Genomic DNA, 20,374 nt, shown 5'->3' on the forward strand with positions numbered 1-20,374 from the left:
TAAATTTTCGAGGCAAACAGCGATACTCGACATCTGTCGGACACAGTGCGAACTACTAGCTCGAGGTAGTTCACAGTTTCAGCATTTCTTATTAAGTTGTTTGGACCTAACTACTAAACGAAACTGTTAGGTATTTCTTTTGGTCTGGGTGTGCCTTGAAAAAATTACCCAGACATTAAAGGCGCCGTGAACCAAGGAACTTTGGGAACCTCTGACATAAAATACACAATGAAGAAATTACTGTTGCGGAAATATTTGAACAGTGTTGACTTTCTGTTTTCATCAATCAATTTCCGATAGCCGACAACGATCTTCTCTGGGCCCTGGCAAAATAAATATCGCAGAGAACATCAAACGTTTTGTTTGAGGTTCTATGCGATACGAAAGGTTTCATCTAATTCTTTTACCGTTATCTCCTTCGCGGTAACATTTTCATCTGGCTCATTTAAAAATTTGAATTTTTAAATGCAAGTCTGCATTGACTTTTATTAGCAGGAGACAAACACTTCTTCTTCCGATGGTTGATGGAACACACCGAGGCGGGCAGCAGGCAAACGTTTGTTTATTGACCGTACGACTCGCGGTAAACTTAATGCACGATTCAAATCTTTTTCAACTATTGCATAAAAAAAAAAAAAAAAAGATCGCGTTAACTGGAAATTGGCATCGTGTAAAGTGAAATCATTTTTCAAATAGCATCAACTGAATATCGCGTTAATCGAACTCGCATTATGCGAGGCCTAGCTGTACACAGTGTGTACATCACATCTGTCTTTATTCTAGTGTTGAATTTATTTTACATTTTTTGTGTGTGTGGGTACACTGATTGTAGTCAGAGGGCAATATGTTTTATTTTACAATACACGAATTTGTCATATTGTGACTTAGATTTTTTTTTCTTTCCTTTTTTTTTTTTTTGTTTATCTGAAACGAAAAACTATAAGGAGTATGAATGAGTTATTACTATGCTAACCAGAAACATCTAAATTGCCTATCCTTTGACCTCACCTATGTCAATGATGTTCTGTAAGTGACTGATGCAGTGGGAGAAACTCTTCGTGTAATTAGCATTTATCTCGTGGTGTTCAGAGAGCGAATTAAACAATGACAAGGAAGAGTAAAATGTCTACTTCAGTCACCCCAAAATTAGCAGGTTTCAATCACACAAGTTGTTTGTCCAACATGTCACTCCAAAGCATGCAGTTTCATTAAATTTATGGTTTTGAGGTCATTTGCTATTTTCACAACAACATTCTACCCTTGTCTTTCTTTCTATACAGCCAACAAGACTGGACTTTGTCGCTTTTAATACATTTTATAACTGTTTTATATGTACTGCATCTGTTCTGTTTTCGCTTGTGGTGGGAAAATTTGTTGCAAAATTTGTTACTTGAAGGACAAACTGGGGAAATGAGAGTGGGAAACGAAACAAAAAAAATTCAGCCAATCAGATATTTTTTATTTTGCTTAATTGGCAAAGAAAGAAAGTTCTGCAGCTCTTATCATGTACTATTCTGTGATTCTGCATTGTCAAGTGTAGTGATTTTACATTTTCAAGTTTTTCAGAGCACAAAAAAATTCACCCAATACAAACATTTGTTTCTAACCTGTGATAGAGAGGCTGAAAATGAGAGTGGGAAACGAAAAACTGGGGAAATGAGAGTGGGAAACGAAACAAAAAAAATTCAGCCAATCAGATATTTTTTATTTTGCTTTATTGGCACAGAAAGAAAGCTCTGCAGCTCTTATCATGTTCTATTCTGTGATTCTGCATTGTCAAGTGTAGTGATTTTACATTTTCAAGTTTCTCAGAGCACAAAAAAATTCACCCAATACAAGCATTTGTTTCTAACCTGTGATAGAGAGGCTGAAAATGTAAGTAAATTTATTATTCCAGTTTTCATTAGTTTACATTCACAAATTATGAATGGTCCATGTTGTCTCAAACAATTTGAGAGAACGGTTTGTAATTTTATTACTCTGATGTTGGTAATTTTTTTTTTTTTTTTTTAATTGAAAATTTGTTGCTGGATCATTTACAGATCAGAGAAAAATATTATAATATGAATTGAAGAGTTCTGAGTGATTCCACCAATCACTCAGAACTCTTCAACTTCCTTTCTTTGAAATTCGATGGTCTAATTTTCCTAATACGGAGGATCGCTTTATGCTAGTTCACTTTTCGAATTACTGGAGTAGACTGCCCAGAATGAAGATGCTGTAACTTAAATCGTTTCTGCATGCAAACCACTGTTCTGAATAGGTTTAACAGAGTGCTGACGAAAATTTCCCTTTTTTTCGTCTGTGATGATTCAATTACTTTGAGTAGGTAACTAATTTTATTTTTTCGCTTATCAATTTTCATATTAAACTACAGTGTGTAATTTTTCCCCTTTTTTGAAAATGAGCAAAAAATATAATCAACATTTTCGTGATCAATGACTCAAAGATGTCAAATCTAAGAACTGGCTCTGCAAATTAGAAGATGACTATTTGAAATGTTTGTGTAAATATTGTAAATGCAGGATGACAGCCGAATTAAGTGATATTGAAAGGCATCGTAATACAAATGAATCACAAGAAAGCCGAAGAGACTTTAGTTTTCAGCATTAGAGTATTGCCATTCAAGAAATTGCCGATACAGAATGTGCAACGGCAGAAAGCAGAACAGCATTTTTCATGGCGAGGATGGAGGTTTCGTGGGGCCATCTTTAAGAAAAAGATTGCAAAATTTCTTTGTATTTTTTTAAAGCTGATGGTCACTCAAACCATGGGCACTGGCAGCACTGTGCAAGGTGATGCAAAGTGCACCATCTTGCACCATGGACATTCATTCAAAGTTCAAAGGTGGTGCAAGTGTACCACCTTTGGATATCGAAGTAATTTATTGAAACATTAAAACAATACAAGTCCTTTCTCCTGCCAATCACGAAACGTTGGCTCAGCTGTACACAGTCAAACTTGATTTAATTGAAATATTGTATTTTTTCCCCAAAATCTGGTGAACAAAAATTTATTCCCACATGCACCACCTTGCAAAATATCCTGCAGGGCCCCATGCCTCCAACGCCACACAACATGGCAGTGTGACGTAGGGGGAAGTCAGAATGGAAAGAGACAGTGGTGGTTAAAATATCTTACCATTGCAAATCTTACAAAAACATACGACCATGGGAACATATTGCTAAGGCCTCGAAGGGACCTGTGCAAGTCAGGGGCCCTTAAGCTTAAGCTTTATTAGCTTCACTGTAAATCTGCCTCTGCACGTACTTCTATTATTCTTTCCTTTTATAATTTTCTTATATACACGTGTATTTCATAAACTTGTTTGTTCTGTATGTTATATTGCCAAATGTTCAAAAATAATATATTATTGTCATTTTTTGTGATTAATACGTATTATTATTCACATGCTTTCCTAATATTCAAATAAAGATAATAATCAATAAAACATGTGCATGTATAAGTGTTCCTAGGTCAATCTAAAAAAAAACCATTCAAACACCTGGTCACCATGCCCCATAAACCATTCAGCAAATTCCAATCTTCAATTCGGGTCATCCTCTTTCAAACTTTCTAGCAACATGGGTTGATTAACCTTGTATCTAAGTTCCTTTATGATTCTATTTAAGCTTGTTTTAGATATTTCAAATTCAAAATTTCACTTTTTTTTTTTTTGGACTTCTGATATTCTCTCTTACAAATTCCAAATTGGCAGATGTCATTGAGATAAAAGGTCTACTAGGTTTTGGTAGACTGCGTGACTATACCCACTTTATTAAACTTCTTTATAAATTGCTTTATGGTCTTTATTGTGATTAATTTATGTCTGAAAAACTTCTTAAACCTGTGTGCAACTTCTACAGCATTTTCATATTTTGCATGCCACTTTATAATTTCAATCCTCTCCTTCATTGTAAGGGTCATAGTACTTTTTCTATGTTTAAATTATTCTGAAACAATAAAAAAAAAAAGATTATAAACTATTTTTTCAAATAAAGTAGTATTACAATTAGTAGTGGCAAATGATGCAAGAAAACAAGCTCAAAAACCTTCAGATTTCTTACTTAAGGAAACAACAAATATTTGAATGAAAACAGAAACTTGTTTTGATCCTAAATTTAATATTTAGAATATCAGCTACCAGTAATAAAGCACAGAGATGATAATAATATCATATGTAAAATTAATTAAAGACTAATTACTGTCTTTTACCCACTGATTTGTACCTCGACAGGAACCAATAGACATCAGTATATAAATAATAATTAGCAGAATTGCCGTGTGCGTGTGTGTGTGTTATATACCACAATTAAACTGAATTTTTACTACTTTCAGAATTCCCTCTACCATAAGAATTCCCTTTCACAGAGAGGTGAAAGGAAATTCTTATGGAAGTGTTCACTTTCCTGTGGTAAGTATCATACTTAATGGGAAACTATTTCTCTCTTTTTTTGGCTGTCACAGAAAACTGATCACTGACTGGAATGCTTTCCAACATAAGGCAGAATTTGACATTGCAACTGTTGGTCAGGAGCCTATCAATGATTCAGTAACATACGTTACAGAATATATTGTCTATGGTGCCACAATTACAATTCCAAAATCATCTACCCATTTTCCACCATTTCCTAAACCAGCATTTCCGAAACTGTGTTCCATGACATGTGAACAAGTGTTCTGCGAAAAATCTTACTTAATTTAAAAAATAAAATAAATAAATTTTGCATATTTGTAGCGTACACCATTTTTGTATCATTATAATTTTTAACATTTTTTTTTCGGTTATTAATATATTGGCATAGACATAATCAAATAGACCGTGGAACACTTTATTTTGGCAGGCTTTTTCATAGAGAAGTATGCGTAGAGGTAATGACATCTACGAAAAAGTAGCAATGTAGTGATCTAATATACCATTTGTATGTAATTTAGCCTGGAGTACACGGGTTTAAGGAGAGGGGGAAGCAAACCAATATCATAAGCAAACTCACTCCTTGTATAAATTTTTTTTGATAATTATCAGTATTTCGAAATGTTATTATTAAAATTAATGACCATGGATTTGTGGCTGAAAAAAGGAACTTTAAAAAAGAGAAGCAAGTACTTCTAGTATTGCAACTGTGGTTGATGACATCAAACATAATATTGTCACACTTCAAAGTGAAGATGAACAATCGCAGCCTTTTGTTCCCCAAAAATCCAAAGTGAAAAAACAGGAACCAACTAATAAAAGACCAAAACGAAAGTATGATGACAGTTATTTGAATTTTGGCTTTATCTGTTGGAAATAAAAAATAAATAAATAAATTTTCTGTTTATACTCCAGGACGACCAAACGGTCAGAGGAGTTTAAAGATGCTCCTGATGTACAGTATGTTGTTAGGTAATAAAATATTAGCAAATAGTTCTTTGGATCCCGCTAAACTTGTGTTTCATAACTAAAAAAGGTTGGGAAACCAACCTTTTTTTGTCATGGAACTAAAATGCAGACTGCACAGCAGCAAAACAGGTCAAAATAAAGCTTGCAGAATATTCCAAAGGTATATCTAATGTCTAATCCATGTCTAATCTCCCAACCTTCAAATGTGCATTTGTAAAAGCATGCTATATTGCTTTTGGAGCTAAAAGGAATCATGGATCCTCTTAATATCATTTATTACCCAGTTGACCAGTTTTATTGCTGGTCAACAAGTCTGGCACAAAATCTGGAATATGAAGGAAAAATACACATTGTGCCCTTCATCAAATTGAAATCATAATGGATATGCTACTGCAGATTCAATTGGTCCTAAAAGAGAAAAATGAAAACTAGACAACTTCAAATCAAGGTACTTTACCCTTAAAATGGGTCATTTACTACAGCTCTAACTCTTTATTAAGGCAAGTGCTATTGGACTAGATGACATCCATCATGAAATGATTAAACACCTTCAAGAAAATCTATGGCTCTCCTGTTCTTCCTTCATAACAGTCTTTTTTGAAGAGCAGTTTCCGGATGCTTCGTGCAAACCAATCATCCTTGCCTATGCTAAGCCAGGAAAGGATCTCAAAAATAACTATTGTCCTATTGCTCTGTCTGTGCAAAATCTTGGAGAGAATTGTGAATGCTCATCTTATATGGTACTTAGAAGCCAATGATCTCCTCTCTGGCATTCAGTATGGCTTCTGAAAGAACAGATCCACTTTGAATCTATTTAATTAGATTGGAACCATCTGTCCGGGTTGCTTTCCTGAAATGAGAGCACCCAGTATTCGTGTTCTTTGATATGGAAAAGCGTATGACACAACTTGGAGATTTGGTATTTTAAATGAGCTTTATAGCCTTGATCTTCCAGGTCACTATCCTGTTTTTATTAAGAACTTTTTATCCCTTTCAAGTTCATGTAAAATTCACCCTCTCTCAGCCCTTTTGCCAAGAGAACCATAACACAAGGATTATCAAGAGAAGGCTGCAACACACCTCAACTCATGGGCAATGACTAATGGCTTTGATTCTTGCTGCAAAAGACTTTGCATACATTTTTGTCAAAAACAGGTAACCTTTATTCTGAACCTAAATTGAGGCTTGGGCAAAATGCAATTCCAGTAATGCCTGAGACCAGATTTTTGGGGCTTCTATTTTATAGACAGTTGACCTTTCTACTATATCCATCAACTACATAAAAAGTGCACAACAGGCTTGAATATCCTCCGTGCAATCTCCTCTACTTCTTGGAGTGACACCTTACTATGCCTCTATCATACACACACCTGTGTGATCTAAACTAGATTAAGGGTCAGATGGGGTGTGCATCTGTTTGAGACAACGTACTCTGATGGCTGGATGCCATCCAGAATCATGCATTTCATATTGCAACTGGGGAATTTTGAACATCTGCCCAAAGTCTGTACACTGAAAAATAGACTTTAAAACTAAAATCCCAGACCATTCCTCATGGACATCTATTTTTGCGTCCTGTTAGGAAAATCTTTATAATACCCATCAGACTACCAACTGTCCATTCGGTATTTGAGATTCACATATCATGGTAAACAAGACTGCCACGTCGAAAAAGTAACTCCCTCCATCTTGGCATGCTTGTGTTCCAGCCTGCAACATCTCCCTTAAAAATTGGGGAGAGGCAAACACTGTCTTCTGTCTACCTGCAACTCTATTCAGAAAACCAAACTAAACATCATAACTTCTTGCCAGATGGTTTAAAGCCAGAAGTGTCCACAAGATCTGTCACTGTCTTCCCAGACACTATGATATCTGAACAATCTCCCTAAATGCAGCATATTCACTGCAGAGTTGCATGCAATAGAGCTAGCTGTGGATCATATATAAACCTGCCACCACCAAAAATATATCATATATATCAATTATATTAGTTCATTGCAGGCCTTATCAATGGTGAGATATAATCCTCATCCAGTCCTGTCCCAGTTACAGCAAAGACTACATTATTTTTTGGAAATGTGGCTTTGATAATCACTTTGTCTTCCATCCCTCAAGCCACACCGGGATTAGGGTAAATGATTTGACTGATATCACAAACTACAGGCAAGTAATACAAAAGAAACTAGTTTCCCAATGGCAACGTTCGCAGCGTGGGCACACATCACACAAATTATACCAGATTAAGCCTGTAAACGAACAGTGGCAGTCTAATATGCACAGGAATCATAAAGAGGAAGTTATTCTTGCTCAACTCTGCATAGGACATAGTCATCTTACAAATTCTTTTCTGCCGAGGGATGAATACCCTCCTATGTGTGATCACCGTGACATCGTTTTAAATATCAAACACATTTTTACTGAATGTTCAAATTTTAGTAATGAATGCTGTTTATGTTTTAGCACTTTTAATCGTTTGATTGAGCCTTATTACACCCAGTGAGATTTATCTGACCATGACAACATGTCTCAAAATTTTCTACTTTTTTTTTAGAAATTATAAACTTGTAAAAATATGTTTAAATGCTTTTTGATACATATTGTATACACTCTTGTTTCTCTCCTTGCTTTTTATACATTTTTATATGATAAGTGACTGTTAGGTTACAATTGATTTTTACTGTATTTTATCTTTGTACGTGGCACATTATGGCTTATATTGCAAATGCACCATAAATAATGAAATTAAATAAACAAGAACTAGACATTCACATCAGACAGTGGCTGATGAGATAAAGTCAAAGAAAACAGCTGGAACATAGTACAGAAATATATAATCTTGATAAATAAATAAAAAGTTAACCCATATATTTGAGCTACGATTGTAGCGTAGAAGGCATCGTTTTAATTGTATCTCATAATGTGGTTGCCTTCACAACAAAGATAGCTACTATTGAATTACTTCAAATAAATAACGCTTCTCTAGTAGAGAAGACTACTGTTATTTATTTTCAGCGTACCACCACCCAGTGGTACGCTGAAAATAAATAACAGTAGTCTTCTCTACTAGAGAAGCGTTATTTATTTGAAGTAATTCAATAGTAGCTATCTTTGTTGTGAAGGCAACCACATTATGAGATACAATTAAAACGATGCCTTCTACGCTACAATCGTAGCTCAAATATATGGGTTAACTATGGTGTATTTACACCGATATTATATAATAAATAAAAAGAAAAGCATGCTATAATGCTCTTTAAATCACACCCATTGTTTCAGAGCCTGAATAGGCAGAGTACCTTTAAAAGGGGGAAAAACCCACAGTTCTCTTAAACAAAGGGTGATATTGGTGGCTATAACTTTGGATACAGCCACTGATGCATGGTTTGGCTCAGGAGAATATTGATTTCAGACAAGCATTTACAACAAATGCTTTTGGTATTGCATGCAAAGTTAACTACAATATACACTCGGTGATGAATGAATTATGACCTCCCATCTGTAATGTACTATGCTGCATAGCTTGCAGCATAAAAGGCCAAACACTTTCATACACTGGAGCAATGATAATTTGCATCTGATTGTTCAAGTCAAAGTAATAAAATAGCAGTTATGGATGTAGTAAAGATATCACAGTTTCAAAAGAACATGACAGTGGGAGCTCATATGTCAGGTGCTTCCATGTCGGAAACAACATGTTTTGTCAGTTTTTCACAGCGCACTATGTTTAAGGTGCACAAAGAATGGGGCCAAACAACCTACTGCCAACAGAACTGTAAAGATTTATGCGAGGTGGATATTCTTGGTAAGCGAAGCGTTCAGCATGTTGTATGGGCCCAATGGCAGATTACAATGTGAATTGACATTGCAATACACCAGGGAGAATGCAAAAACAATATTCCAAATGATGCGCCACACGCTCAGACATGTGAGGTTCCACAGCAGACAACCCAAGAGACACCGGTGAGGAGAGCCTCACCGCTGATCATCATCAACAGTGAATACCGTTGTATCAACAGCATGCTGGTTGGACACTGGAGGTCTGGAAATGAGTGTGCTAATGTGATGAGTCCAAATACCTGGTGAACATGCTGACAGATGCTTTTGTGTGTGGCACAAGCAGCACAAGTCTATGGATCCACTATGCACAGTGCCCACTACCTAGGCAGGCTGTGTTGTTTGGCTGTGTTGTTTGGGCATATTTTGCTGGCAAGAACTAGAATCCCTGGTGCATACAGACCGCTTCACTGGCGGGGTCTATTGGCAGCTCTTATGTGATGACATGAACCTCCCCCTGCCATGTTACATTTCTTCCCAGACAGAAATGGGATCTTCCAAGATGATAATATGCCATGTCATGTCACCATACACAAGTAGTTCAAGGAACACAATGAAGGTATTATCCATCTTGATTGGCCTCCAAATTTACTTTACCTCAATTAAACTGAAAACCTGTTGGATGTTTTGGAACAGGAAGTGTGGCATATGGACACACAACCATCATCTGTGAAAAGCCTTGGGAAGCATGGCTGCAGATGTAATAGTAGTAGCAAATTATGCAAGAAAGCAAACTTATAAAGCATCAACCAAAAAAAAAAAAAAAAACAACTACACATTTCTCCCATCCATACCCTCCAAGAATTTGTCTAGTTCTCTCTTAAACTTATTCAACCCATCCACATCCAGAACAACAGATGGAAGCATGTTCCAACAATTTAAGCACACACTGGCTGAAGGCAAACTTTCACAAATCTATTCTGCAACCATCCTTCCTCAATTTATGCCTCCTCGTGGAAGAATGCCATTCACAAGAATGCCAAAGAGGAAGAATGCCATTCACATTCAGCTTACTCAATCCATTCAAGGCCTTTAAACACCTCAGTCAGATCACCCCACTGGTGCCTAGTCTTCAAAAGCTACAATTTGCAGAACTGAAACCTTTCTAAGAGCACCCTTTTGTTCTCTACACCAATCTGGCTGTCCTCTGCACTCATTCCAGCAAATCTAGATCCTCCCTAAAATGAGGGCCCCAGACCTGTATATAATACTCAAGATGCAGCCTAACCATTGCCTTTACAAAGGAATAATCACCTTCTTATCCCTGCTAGCAAAATTTCTGAATATCATTGACAAAACCCCATGAGCTGTTCTGGCGGCATGTCTGCACTGCTCAAAGAATTTCATATCTGACAACACAATTACCCCCTGGTCCTTTTCATTTTCAATTACCCTGAGTATAGTACCACACAGTTGATAAGTTATTCTGGGATTACTACTACCCATATGCAGTACCTTACATTTGACTTTCATCAACTGGTGAAATACCACCAATTTGCTTATTGGAGGCTTGAAGTGGTGAAACCCATGTTTAGTCTCTAGAGCAAAGTTTCCGGCATCCCCCTCCCCCCATACTTCTCCTTCAACCCATGCATGGTACTAAGTACTATAGGTTTTGATACCTTTCGTGTTTGGGGTTTTCATAAAAAAAAAAAAAAATTTGTCAATGTTAAACTCCAACTCCATTTCTCAGCCCACTGACCCAATTTTCTTAGATCTTGTTCCAGCAGCTCACCCTGATTACTGCCATTCTGTAGATAGGAGCTGTTATCCGTGTGGTGTCCCAACACAGTATTAGGTTGGTGGTCATAATTCATGGACACTGAGTGTAGTTTTAACATTTGGAAATCATTTCATTTGCCTACCTAGAGCTAAATTACAGAGTCCTCCAACTGCAAATTCCACTAAGTTGTCATTCTTCTCTGAGAGCTGATCTAAAATAACATTATACAAAAAATACTCCTCAGCATGACTCAAACCACTTATATGTCAACTGAAAGTGATTTTTTAATACATTAGTAGATACATTAGATTTTTTAGTAAAGTTTAAAAATAAACTAAACTTTTTTATATAATAATAATTTATTAATATATAATTTAAACAGGTTTATAAATATTTTACATATTTATAAACATATTAACAACTTTAACAATCATCAAAAAATTCAGCAGAATTTCTTTTATCCAGAGCATGAATGTATGAGAGAAAGGGATCATCACATAAACATTTCCTTTAGTCAGATTATCAGAGAAAAAAATAATAATAACTTTAGAAACAATTCAAAATGCAGTTACATAATCAACTATACTGTAACGCAATTATATAATTTCATAAGTGCCAATGGATAAAAAAAACTGTAAACTTGGGATGAATAGGATCACTCAGTCAACCTATGTAAACTTGGGATGACTGAGTGAATGCTTGTGATCAGTATTATATACATAAATAAAGAAAGTGATTGTCTTGGTAGTTTTCCATATTTAGGTGGCACCTATGTCCTAACTGAATGGTGATGAATGATGGAAGATGGCAAATGTGTGAGAGAATGTAGTGTAATGTCTTGTTAATTAGTGTGCAAAAAAAAAGGGGGGTACTGGTCTATGTGTAAGTATGACAAGTGTGCAGGTGATCTGAGTACATGGAGTATGTGTTGTTCTGACAGGCCCCCCAATTAGACTATGGGGTCCAACCTATTGGGAAACCACCCCTGCCTTGCTGATGCCATGCCCCTCTTCCCCTGAGGCACAGCATGGGATCTGTGGACACTGGATCCAGCTGGCCTGGCCAGTGAGAGATTCAAAACATAGAAGTATTTTATACTTACAATGCAATCTCCTCCTCCACATAGGGCACTCTGGTACTATGGACTTTACTCCCCTTCAATACCTGCTTCCCTCCTCCAACACTCGTTTCAATCTTTTCACTGGTGGACTCTACCACTAAAACTTTCTCTGCTCTTAACAGTCCCTCCTCTGTGACAAATAGTCTCTTTCCACAGGGGTACCCCTCTGCCTCCTTTCAATTTCTGTTTCTCAGGTGGAAGCTTTCCTCTAGTCCATCTTCTTTTCTTCATCTGTTCATTTCCTCCTCAACTGTCTCCTCTACACTTCTTGCCAATAAACTTTTTTTTTAGGGGACCCCCTCTCTGGCAAGCTTTGGTGATGCCAGGATTTGCCCTAGCCAGAGAACCTTTCACATCCTACAACCTGGTTTCCCTCTCCGTGGTGAAGGATGGGCAATGGGTGACCCAGTTCCAAGGGGCCTGCAGTTAAGTGGCCAGAGGAACAACACTACACCATGCAGGCTACACTAAAAATAAACACTATTTCTGGCCTTTACAGAGTTTGTACTGTGACACAGCCAGGAGCCCCAGTGCTGCCTGACAATAAACACTATATTCACAAGTCTCAACACATTTGTTCATGTTCCTACCATCAAAGAAAGGGTGGAAAACTCCATTCAAAACTGTACCATCAATATCTTGCCAATCACCACTGCTCACAACATATCACTTTTCAGTTGTCTTATTAATGATTTTGCTGACTGCATAACCTAAGTATACAGGGTGCAGAGAAACTCTACCGACAAACTTGAACAGGTGATAGAGGGTACCAAATGAAACATTTTTTTGTCAAGTAAACATAGGTTGTAAATGAGTCGTTATAGCAGCAGAAGCTATTAAAGGGTTGTAAAAATCAAACAACACAATCAGTAATTTAATGCATACAAATCATTTCCTGTTGCATACAAAATAGAAAACACAATCCATAACACAGTGCTTGAACGTACGCCTTCCATCAACATTAATGTATGCATGCATTGAGAGGTGCTCAGAATGGTGCGTATCTGCCACTAATAGCATAAACGCATAATGTCATTTTATGTTCAGTACGGGTACAGACATGGAAACGGAAGAGAGGCTCGCAGGATTTATCAAGAATGCTTCCTAGGCAGAGGGTTGCCTCACCATACATTTGCTGCAATACACCAAAGATTGCTGGATAATGGCTCTTTCGGTATGAATATACATGACACTGGATGTCGACACACTGCTAGGACACCCTGGTTTGAGGAACAGGTTTTGCAGATCTTCGCTAATACTCCTTCTACCAGCACAAGTGCCGTTGCACACTGATTGGGTGTGCAGCTTTGTTTGGTGTGGGATGTGGTGCACGAAGCCAGACTACATCCTTTCCGATTCCAGAAAGTGCATGCACTAGAACTTGCTGACTTTGCCCACCGTGTTAAGTTCTCCCACTGATTTTTACAGGAAGTCAACTTGCAGTCTGAGTTTGCCAATAATGTGCTTTACACTGATGAGGCATGTTTCACCCAAGAAGGATTGTTCAACGGTCATGTGTGGGCAGAGAATAATCCCCATGCAATGGTTGAACATGGCTACCAACACAGGTTTAGTGTCAATGTATGGACTGGCATTGTGGGAAACGTTTTAGTTGGACCATACATGTTGCCTGCACGTTTAGATGGATGACTCTGCATGTTCTAGAGCAAACACTTCCAGAGTTGTTGGAGGATGTTCCTCTGATTGTCCAAGCACAAATGTGGTTCCAACATGATGGCGCACCACCACATTTTCACAGACATGTACGGGCACACTTACATAACTTTCCAGGCAGATGGATTGGTCAAGGTGGACCTGTAGCCTGGCCAGCAAGGTCGCTTGATCTGATTTGTTTGGACTTTTTCTTTTGGGGATACATGAATATTCTTGTGTATGAAATGCCAGTGGAGGAACTTATAGCAGGGATTGTAGCAGCAAGCGCAGAGATACAAGACAATCCTAGGAACTTCCAACGCCTACAACATTCAGTGATGCGTCGGTGTGAGTTATGCATTGAACATCATGGTCACCAGTTTGAGCACTTCTTATGAATTGTTTTTTCTCTTTTGTGTGCAACAGCAAATGATTTGTATGCATTAAACGATATTAAATTACTGAATGTGTTGTTTTGATTTTTACAACCCTTTAATAGCTACTGCTGTTATAATGACTCATTTACGACCTATGTTTACTTGACAAAAAATTTTTCTTTTGGTACCATCTATCACTTGTTCAAGTTTGTCGGTAGAGTTTCTCTGCACCCTCTATATGTATCGTGTGCAGGGCGGCAACTTTGCACATAAGTTTGCCTGATTATATATTTAAATCAAATGACCTCTCAAAATCAGATGCACAGTACAAAGATAAAAAGAGATAAAATAGAAATAGAGATAAAAATAGACAAAAGACTACAGAATACACAAAGTAATTGTGAATGGAATAACATTAAAAGTTATTTTTTACTTACCTAAGAACAAAGGTATAACATTCAGTTGATAAATAAATTTGTAATTAGCAGGATCATATGAAAAATTTGCTAGGTTTGCTAATACTTGCTCCTTTGCCTCTGAAATAGAAAAATAAAAATTCAGCAAGTAAAACATAAACAGTTAGTTAAACTCAAGAAGGACTTTAAATGAAGTACTACTAAGCAAGATTTAAAATAAAATATTTCTACATGAAGTATTTTAGTTTTATTAATATGCGAAAGACAATTGCTACAATTAGACCACAAACAATTATCAAAACTAAGTAAAATTGGCTATGTTTCAGATTAATAGTATTCACTGATTCACTGAGTAGTATTCCTCGGTGTGATATTAATTGGTTTATCCAGCAGCCAAGTTTGGTCACCCATGGTCAAGTTTTAGAAGCCCTGCTAAACCCAAAGACCCAGGCCTGAGGGCTGACCTTGATATTTTAAACACACTCAATTTTATTTCATTTTTGGAGTCTAACTGTAGAAACTGTCCTTTGCATACCAATAAAATTAATTAAAATACTTCATATGGAAAAGCATTTTTATTTTAAATAAACTATTAGGTTCAGCAACTAAAGGTTAACATTACCAAATGCAAAGTACTGCATATGGGTAGAAGTAATCCTAGAGGAATGTACCAACTGTGCGGTACTACACTTAGGGTGGTAGAAAATGAAAAAGACCTGGGAGTGATTGTGCAGTCAGACATGAAGTTTTCTGAGCAATGCAGACAGGCTTCCAGAGCAGGTCATAGGGTATTGTCAATGATATACAAGAATTTTGCTAGCAGGAAAATGGAGGTGATTATGTCTTTGTATAAGGCAATGGTTAGGCCACACCTTGAATGTACAGGTCTGGAGGCCTCATTTTAGGAAGGATGTAGAGTTGCTTGAGCGTGTACAGAGAAGGGCAACAAGATTGTTGAGGGAAACGATGGGATCCTCATACCAAGAAAGGCTTAAGTTCTGCAAATTGCAGCAGCTGGAGACTAAGCACCTGCGAGGTGATCTGATTGAGGTGTATAAGGCCTTGTCAATGATATACAGGAACTTGAATGGGTTGAGCATGTTGAATTCTGATGGGATTCTTCCGCTTGCTCAGATTACGAACCTGAGGGAGCATAAATTCAAACTGAAGAAAGATAGTTGTAGAATAGATGTATGGAAATTTGCCTTTAGCCAGCAGGTTGCTGGAACAAACTTCCATCTGTCATTGTGGAAGTTGATAGCTTAAATAAATTCAAGGAGGAACTGGACAAACCTTTAGAGGGAATGGTTGTGTGAAATTGTTTTTTTTTTTGGCTAAAGCTGCATAAGCTCATACACTTGCTTTCTTGCATCACATGCCTCTATTACTATATTTGGCTGGAGCTCTCAGTCACATCACAGACATGACTAAGTGGTAGCATACCCAATGGATAAGAATTACTTCTCTACCAATGTGTTCTCCACTCCAGAGAGTGATGATCCAAATGTGTGAAAATGAATGCAAATATTTATAAGTTATTGTTACTGCCTTGGTTGACTTCCATTAGCCATGGGCACTCACCATGGATTCACGACACTAAAGTGCAGGATTACTGTTAAAAGTACTGTATATAAAAAATTACTGAAATCTTCTGCCCTTCAAGCATTCCTGTTATTGATTACGGTTCCCTTTACTGGATTTGCTTGATTTCAGTGACAAGTCAGAACTGCTCCGTCAGAATACGATTCACGACCATGATGCACGACACTGAACTGCATGACTACCATGATTTTTCCATTACTGTTATAAGAATGGTCAAATAGAGAAGTTAGGCACCATAAAAAATAATAATAAAAGTTGGTGCTCCACGGATAAAAATTCAATATTGTCATAAACATAGGTATTAATGATACCAAAACAGACACCACACTCCCCGTCATCAGAGTTTCCCACACTAGGGCTTACAATATCGAGATTCTGGGTAATTTTTTACGGTATTCAAATCCCGGTATTAATACAAAACTACCGGTTTTCGGTACTAATTTTAAAAATAATTATCCATGATTTATTCACATAAAGGTTATAAAATCGACAACAATAAATCATTAATACTGCTGAATTTGCAAATGAGGGATTGTTATACACAGTACAAATGCAACGGAAACCTGAAATATCATGAAACTGTAAGACATAAAATCTTACAAATATATTTCTCTTAGTAAGTGCAGTGTGTGTGGAAGTAAAGCACTTAAAGAATAACGAAAACATCATCACGGAAATATTTCCATTAGTGGCAGTAGGTCTGGTAGGGCAAGGAATATAGTGAACAATGGTATGGCGGGTGCAGAAGGGTTAAAATTAAAAGCTTCTGAACAATAGCTTAATCCCTCTATTACACAGCTACTTGAGGATGCAACAATTAGTGCATTTTGGGAAAGGGTTTCGGTATGGAGCAGTTCAAAGGTATTGTGAACAGGTGATCTTGAGGTAAAAGATGAAAGCATTTTGTTGTGTGGGAAAAATATTCTGTTTTTCCCACCAAAGGAAGAAGAGTGAGTTTAAAGACTAACACCGTGATTGGTATGGGTTTGCACATAAGCTTGCATATAAAACAGTACAGGGGGCAATTCTGACTTGCAATAAATTCAATAAATAAATAAATGAGAAGGAAATAAATAAGGTACTTGCACCAAAAGAGGGGTTTGTGGTTGTTGTTTGGAGGGGTTGCACACTTCCAGTGGTAGTTCTGGTTCAGTTCAGGTCCGATTCTGGGAGTGTCCAGCAGCAAAGGGTTCCGCCGGGCATGTTCCTGTGCTAGAAGTTAATCTGGAAGTTGAATAACAAGCCAGTCAGATAGTCCCTGGCTTCTGCTACTGCTGGTAATTTCCTTCAGTATTAACAGAGAACTGTTCTCGAAATCCCAAAATAAGACAGTACTGGAAGAGCTATACAGCAGAGATGCAGAGTTTAAATGAGAAGATATATATATATAGAGAGAGAGAGAGACATCACTGCACTCCGTGGAAGGAACCCGCACAAAGGAATCCCACCGTGAAAGAGAAAGAAGGCAAGTCCTCTGAACTACTGTGTTGTTTTGAAAATGGTACTTAGATAAAGTGGGAGATTATTTTAGAGTAAAGTTAAAGTAACACAAGAAATAAGGAAATGTTCAGTACTGAGTTGGTTTATTGGTTGAAGTTGTAAAGAAAATTGATATTGCTAAATTAAAAGAGATTATATGGAATTGTTAATATTAAGTTAACGACTTATGGATTGCTGTTGTGAAGAGAATTGTTTTTGGTGAGTAAGAGAAATATGAGAAAGTGATTAAGATTGAATTAGTATAGTGTTTGAAGCTGTACAGAGAGTTGAGATTATTAATTGAGAGAAATTTTATGGAAATGATAGCACATTAACAGAATAAATGAGAAAAATAAATAGATTAGATGTAAATGAACACCAGTTATGTATTGTAAGTAATTTGTATAATAAATGACTTTTGTTTATATTTGTGCCATTGCTCTTGAGAAACTGACAGCTCACATATAATATATATACGATATATAATATATATACTCTATATACTCGTGTGTGAGGGAGGGGGGTGAATATCCCTTTAAGCTTGTGGAGTGCTTGAGGGGAGTTGCTGTACAAAAATCATAACAATGGCATTGACGGCAATACTAAGGTAGTGGGAAATAAAAATTAATAAATAACTCCCCCACCACAACTTAGATTTGGTTTCCTCACCAAGCTTAACCGTCAATCCCTTTCTTTCGTTAATACGGATATAGTGCCATAAAACGTCAAAAAGAATTTTTTTTTATTTTTGATAAAAGGAATAAGATTTTTTGAAGATCGAGGGAATAAAGGGGGGGGGGGTTAAACTGAAACTCGTCTACTACTATTTACAAAACACCAACCAGCACAGATTACAAAAGGGCGTTTTCTGCCGCTAATTAAATATGTACCAAAATTAGATCCAGTTTAAACGATAAAACGATAATCCCGGTGTTAATACCGGTATCCCGGTTTCATAAATTAAAAATACCGGTATTAAGATTTTGACCAGTATTGTGAGCCCTATCCCACACGTAATGGGAGACAGGGAGCTTCAAGTTAACTAACTTTAGATATCTATTAGCTTGCTTATCGTTAAATAAAAGGCAAATTCTCCAAGTAATACTATTCAACTAACAGTACCCCTCTACGAATTATGCTGCATACCTGCAGATGTAGTATCCTGAAATTCTGTTACTAACTGCTGCAAATAAGAAAACCTCTCCTGCGGTGCCCGTTTTGACATGACACATAAAATAATACAGAAAATAATACCAAAAGCAATTAATAACACCACATGATAATTTGTAGAGTTTAACTCATAAGTAATAATTTAAATACAACCACAGCAAATAATTTAATAAAAGAAATAATATAAACAACTTCAAAAATTAGACTTCTTTTGCTCACAGCCTGTGTTTACTATTCAACGATTTTTTAATTCTAAAATCAATATTTTCCTGCTTCTTTCTTTCCATTTCGCCCACCAGTCTAAAGCGGATAGCCGAGAATAAACCCAATAAATCTAAGTTTCCAAAGACAAAAAAAAGTCTTTCCTAAGACAAAAAAAAAAAAATTATTTACATTAATTTTTATACAACTAAAATTATACTTTTTCGAATGACATACAAAGGATTTTTCTCTCACAAAAAATATGAGCAGTCATAGACTTCAATTAAAAAATTGGAAACAGCTACTAAGAAAACTGTTGAAGGCGGGAGAGACCTTCAACCTACTGTCACGGTTAAACAACCAGAAATATATAAGCCATCCCGTAGCTTAGAAGAATCTCTCACAGATACCACCGAAGTTAAAATCAAAGTCCTACCACAACCAATAAAAAAGGCCTGAATTTTCCAATCCCCTCAAAAAAGTAACGAATTTTTAATTATTTTTTTTTTTTCGTAACGCGGTCTCAGGCGAGAGGTAAATGGTTTTTATCTCCCGAAAATTTGAGTCATATATATATATATGGTAATTACCATGTATATATATATACATGGTAATAATCAAGAATACTGAGAATAGAAGGGCTATAATGAATTTAAGTTGAGAATGAAGTTCTGAAGTGACTGCAGGTCTGTAGACATGAAGCTATAATTGGACATTTCAATATATTGCCATTCCTTCCATGAATTGGAAAGGAATGGCAGGGGTATAGTAGTCAGAAGGAAAGATACGTTTAAGTGTAAACTCTTAAAGAGGGTGTGGAACTAGCCTTAGTTCAGAATGAATATTTCACATGTTTCTCTGACCAGATTTGAATTTTCTCTTGTGCATTTCAACTTCTGCGTGAAAGGAAAAATCTCCTTCATGCAATATACTTTAGAACATTAAATATTATAGCATTAGCATTAGAATCAGCATAAGTTGCAGCATATGATGCAAGAAAGCAAGCGTATACAGCAACAGCAAATAAAAAAAAAAAAAAAAACCTTCCCATTTCACCCATACAGTCACTCCAAAAGCTTGTCTTGATCAGTCTTAAATTTATTTAAGCTATCAACTTCTACAACAACAGATGGAAATCTGTTCCACCAACCAACTACCCGCTAGCTAAACGCAAACTTCCGCACATCTATTATACAATTGTCTTTCCTCAATTTGAATCTATGCCCCCTTGGGTTCTTCATCTGAGCAAGCGAAAGTATCCTGTAAGAATTGAGCCTGCTCACCCATTCAAACCCTTATAAACCTTGATCAGAATACCTCACAGATGCCTAGTCTCCACATCCTACAACTTGCAGAATTTAAGCCTTTCTTAGTTAGCTCACCCCTTTGTTACTCTCACCAATCTTTTTGCACTTC

General features: G+C 36.6%; 1 protein-coding gene across 1 annotated transcript in view; it reads right to left on the minus strand.

The window, feature by feature from the left end:
* Nucleotides 1–18,828, minus strand: part of LOC150091652 (armadillo repeat-containing protein 7-like) — a 45,208-nt gene extending 26,380 nt beyond the window's left edge. Inside the window, exons 1-3 of the mRNA XM_090369150.1 lie at nt 18,734–18,828; nt 14,528–14,626; nt 11,083–11,151 (exon numbers count right to left, since the gene is read on the minus strand). Of these exons, the coding sequence (XP_090225276.1) occupies nt 11,083–11,151; nt 14,528–14,626; nt 18,734–18,812 (247 nt within the window). The 5' untranslated portion in view covers nt 18,813–18,828. The remainder of the gene's footprint in view (nt 1–11,082; nt 11,152–14,527; nt 14,627–18,733) is intronic.
* Between the last annotated feature and the right edge of the window lie 1,546 nt (nt 18,829–20,374).

The sequence above is a fragment of the Mastigoproctus giganteus genome, chromosome 1, assembly GCF_048544385.1.
Source record: "Mastigoproctus giganteus isolate SK-2022 chromosome 1, ASM4854438v1, whole genome shotgun sequence".
Lineage (NCBI taxonomy): Eukaryota > Metazoa > Arthropoda > Arachnida > Uropygi > Thelyphonidae > Mastigoproctus > Mastigoproctus giganteus.